A 4,118-nucleotide genomic window follows, 5' to 3' on the forward strand; every position below is an offset into this window, starting at 1 on the left:
GCTGAGGGCAAAGCAGTCCATGGGAAAGGGGAATGAGCTGAGCCCACTCCCTGAGATCCCATCATGGGCACAGCCAGGGATCTCCTTGCTGTTCCCTTCCATGCTCTGAGCTGCCCTCCTGGGTGCAAATCTGTGCCAGAGCCTCTGGGACTTCCCTGAATGTCCCACAGGGAAGGGCAGAGCTGCCACAGCTGAGGAAATGCTGCTGGGTTTGCCAAGGGAGCCATGAGTGTCCTTGGCACAAGGGGGTGCTGAGATCTTGCCCAGAGACCTTGAGAGAGAGTGAGATATTCAGGGATCCCTCTGCTCTGGGCAGGGTCTGGTTTATCCCAGGATGACCGCAGAGTGTGATTGTGCTCTGACTGCAGGCAAAGGTGCAAAGCCAGGGCAGCTGGGAACAAGCCCATCCAGCCCCTCACCTTCCCTGAGCCACAGGGAATTCTTTGGCTCTCACATCTCTCAGTGGCAAACTTGGAGTACAGCAGAAATGCTGGGGATTTCTGACCTCAAAAAGCCCCAGGAAAGATATATTGGTAGGAAAACAATTCCTAAAACCAACTCCTCCCTTTAGAAATGGGAGTGCAGATGCCACCAAGCCTGTCTGCATTAGGAGTGATTCCCCTGACAAATCCTGAATACCAGCCTTGTCCCTTTTCCACATGGCCACAAACCCAGGGCAGTGGGGCAGGGATGGCTCCTCAAGAGCCCCCACACACATACCTGGCTGCTCCTGGCACACTCAGCCAGAACAACTGGAGCTCAGGCAGGGACCTGGGTGAAGGTTTTCCCAGAGCAGGAACAAGGATGGGTGAGTCCCAGCAGGACAGTCTGCAGGGAATGGCCCAGGTTTGGCTCAAAGCAGCCTCTCCTGACTTGTCACTGTCCTTTCTCCATGATCAGGACCCCAAGTGCAGCCACAGCAAATGTCCAACAGCAGCTCCATCAGCCACTTCCTCCTGCTGGCCTTGGCAGACACGCGGCAGCTGCAGCTCCTGCACTTCTGCCTCTTGCTGGGCATCTCCCTGGCTGCCCTCCTGGGCAACGGCCTCATCATCAGCGCCGTAGCCTGCGGCCACCACCTGCACACGCCCATGTTCTTCTTCCTGCTCAACCTGGCCCTCAGCGACCTGGGCTCCATCTGCACCACTGTGCCCAAAGCCATGCACAATTCCCTCTGGGACACCAGGACCATCTCCTACACAGGATGTGCTGCTCAGCTCTTTTTCTTTATGTTCTTCATCTCAGCAGAGTTTTCCCTCCTGACCATCATGTGCTACGACCGCTACGTGTCCATCTGCAAACCCCTGCACCACAGGACCCTCCTGGGCAGCAGAGCTTGTGCCCACATGGCAGCAGCTGCCTGGGCCAGTGCCTTTCTCTATTCACTGCTGCACACAGCCAATACATTTTCCCTGCCCCTGTGCCATGGCAATGCCCTGGGCCAGTTCTTCTGTGAAGTGCCTGCAATCCTCAAGCTCTCCTGCTCCCAATCCAGCCTCAGGGAACTTGGGCTCATTGCAGTCAGTGCCTGTTTAGGACTTGGCTGTTTTGCGTTCATTGTTTTCTCCTATGTGCAGATCTTCAGGGCTGTGCTGAGGATCCCCTCTGAGCAGGGACAGCACAAAGCCTTTTCCACCTGCCTCCCTCACCTGGCCGTGGTCTCTCTGTTCCTCAGCACTGGCACATTTACCTACCTGAAGCCCTCCTCCATGTCCTCTCCATCCCTGGATCTGGCCCTGTCAGTTCTGTACTCAGTGGTGCCTCCAGCCCTGAACCCCCTCATGTACAGCCTGAGGAACCAGGAGCTCAAGGCTTCACTGTGGAAAATGATGACTGGATGGTTTCAGAAACATTAAACTGCTGGCCAATTTCTGCAAATCACTTGTAATAAAAGTAATCTTTCAAGCTTCTTGTAATTAGGTTGTGGTGGTATTTTTTCTTTGGTTTAGCTATTCATATGGTCCAAAAAAAAATGTTACTCTTTGTGCCATTTCTCATTTTGTGTTACTCCACCTTCCCTGTGGCCACAGACTGTGTCAATGAGGGGCTGTGCTCTCGGTGGCTTTAATGGAACTAAAGGATCTCCCAGCAAAGTTTTCTGCAGAGATGCCCTTTTGTTCCCTTCTCTGGAGCTGCAGTAGCAATGTCTGTGTGCAGAGCTGGGGGCAGATCAGTGCTGGCACAGCAGCTGTGCCCAGCAGCAGCAGCACTTGGTGTTGCCAGTGCTGCTCCCGTGGCCCTGCCCCGCTGCCCTGGTGGCCCTGGTGTTGAAGTAGGGCCTGAATGCTCTCGGGGCCGGGCACAGCCCTGGGGGTGGCAGTGCCAGGGCTGCAGCAGGGACAGGCCATGGGCACTGCTGGGGCAGCGCTGACACCTCAGGCCAGGCCCTGGGGGCTCCAGGCTCCTTGCCCAGGCTCTCTCAAGAACACGGCCAGGCCAATGCTGAGCACAGAAAACCCCCGTGAGCAGCCCCAGGGTGGCCATGGGCAGGCTGGGGGCAAACAGCATGGCTGGTGCTCTGCAAGGGCCCTGGGGGAGATGGGAAGGAGCAGCAGAGCAGGGGCTGATCCATCCCCAGTGCACTGGACAGCCCAGGGCAGCGTCCCAGAGCGTCCTCATGGAGCTGCCAACAACATCCCCCCTCTGCAGCCCTGGCCTCTCCCCCAGCTCACACAGGTGCCCCATCCTTGCAGGCACAGACACGGCAGCACTGGCTCAGGAGCCCCTGTTTGCATTGCACAGAGCAGGGGGAGCACCCCCATGCTGTTGCTGTGGGGACATGAACCTGAGGGAGCACAAATGCCATCAGCCCCTGGGGCCAGCAAGGGCTGGGAATGGCAGGGAAACCCCTCAGCTTTGTCCTGGCCTCTGCAGTCAGCCAGAAAGTTTGTTCCCATCAGCTGGGAGTGTCCTGTCCCACTGCAGATGCTGTTACTCAGAGCCAGGGCTGCCTGGCAGGCAACCCCAAACTGCCCTGAGCATTTCCTTGGCTTCACCTTTGCTTTCCTTACTCTTCCTGCTACAAATTTCTTCCGTTTGCCCACTCCTCTTCCCTCCCCTGCAAACAGCCCATCCCTGTTTGCCTCTTCCTCTCTGGCCCCACTCCCCATTGCAGTTCCTGACTTGGCACCATGGGAACGTCCCTTGGGGAGCAGGATCATCCCACAAGTGCTGCAGGAATTGTCTGCAGGCTCCAGCAGTGCCTCCTGCTGCTCCCCTGCCAGAGGCACCACAGGCCAGGGGGGCACATCTGGGCTGCTGTGTCTGGCTCTGGGGCTCCCTGTTCTGGGCAATGAGGAGGAGCTGCAGAGGCTCTTCAGGACTGACAGGATGGGCTTTGGGGCTGGCAGGAGAAGCTGAGGGACCTGGGCTGCTGGAGCTTCTGAAGAGGAGGCCCAGGGCTCATCCTGCAACTGCTCCAAGGGTGGTTTCAGAGAATCACAGAATCAGCAGTGTTGGAAAAGACCTTGGAGATCATCCAATCCAACCTGTGCCCTGACACTGCCTTGTCTCCCTTGAGCCTCCTCTTCTCCAGGATAAACAACCCCAGCTCCCTCAGCCACTCCTCACAGGACTTGTGCTCCAGACCCCTCCCCAGCCTTGTTGCCCTCCTCTGGATCCGCTCCAGCCCCTCCCCATGTCCTTCCTGAACTGGGGGCCAGAACTGGACACAGCACTCGAGGCACTGCCCAAGCAGTGCTGAGCACAGGGGAAGAATCACTGCCCTGCTCCTGCTGGCCACACCATTCCTGAGCCAGGCCAGGAGCCATTGGCCTTTTTGGCCACCTGGGCACACTGCTGGCTCATGTCCAGCCTGCTGTCCATCAGTCCCTGCAGGTCTCTCTCTGCCTGGCTGCTGTCCAGCCACTCTGTCCCCAGCCTGTAGTGCTGCAGGGGTTGTTGTGGCCAAAGTGCAGGACCCAGCACTTGGACTTGTTAAACCTCACCTTGTTGGATTTGGGCCCCGGATCCAGCCTGTCCAGGGCCCTGTGCAGAGCCCTCCTACCCTCCAGCAGATCCACACTCTCACCCAGCTTGGTGTCATCTGCAAATCTGGTGATTTTCCTCTTCTATTTCACACATGTGATAATCATTTCCCCAAAATCATTAACATATTT

General features: G+C 57.2%; 1 protein-coding gene across 1 annotated transcript; it reads left to right on the forward strand.

The window, feature by feature from the left end:
- Positions 1-923: 923 nt before the first annotated feature.
- LOC132334763 (olfactory receptor 14A16-like) lies at positions 924-1,916 on the forward strand. Its single transcript, XM_059860877.1, has one exon. The coding sequence runs from the start codon at positions 924-926 to the stop codon at positions 1,854-1,856; it is 933 nt and encodes a 310-aa protein (XP_059716860.1). The 3' UTR covers positions 1,857-1,916.
- The last annotated feature ends 2,202 nt before the right edge of the window (positions 1,917-4,118 follow it).

The sequence above is a fragment of the Haemorhous mexicanus genome, chromosome 16, assembly GCF_027477595.1.
Source record: "Haemorhous mexicanus isolate bHaeMex1 chromosome 16, bHaeMex1.pri, whole genome shotgun sequence".
In the NCBI taxonomy this organism is placed as follows: Eukaryota; Metazoa; Chordata; class Aves; order Passeriformes; family Fringillidae; genus Haemorhous; species Haemorhous mexicanus.

Coding starts and splice junctions, on each gene's coding strand:
- LOC132334763 (XM_059860877.1), top strand. CDS start 924: ATGTCCAACAGCAGCTCCATCAGCCACTTCCTCCTGCTGGCCTTGGCA.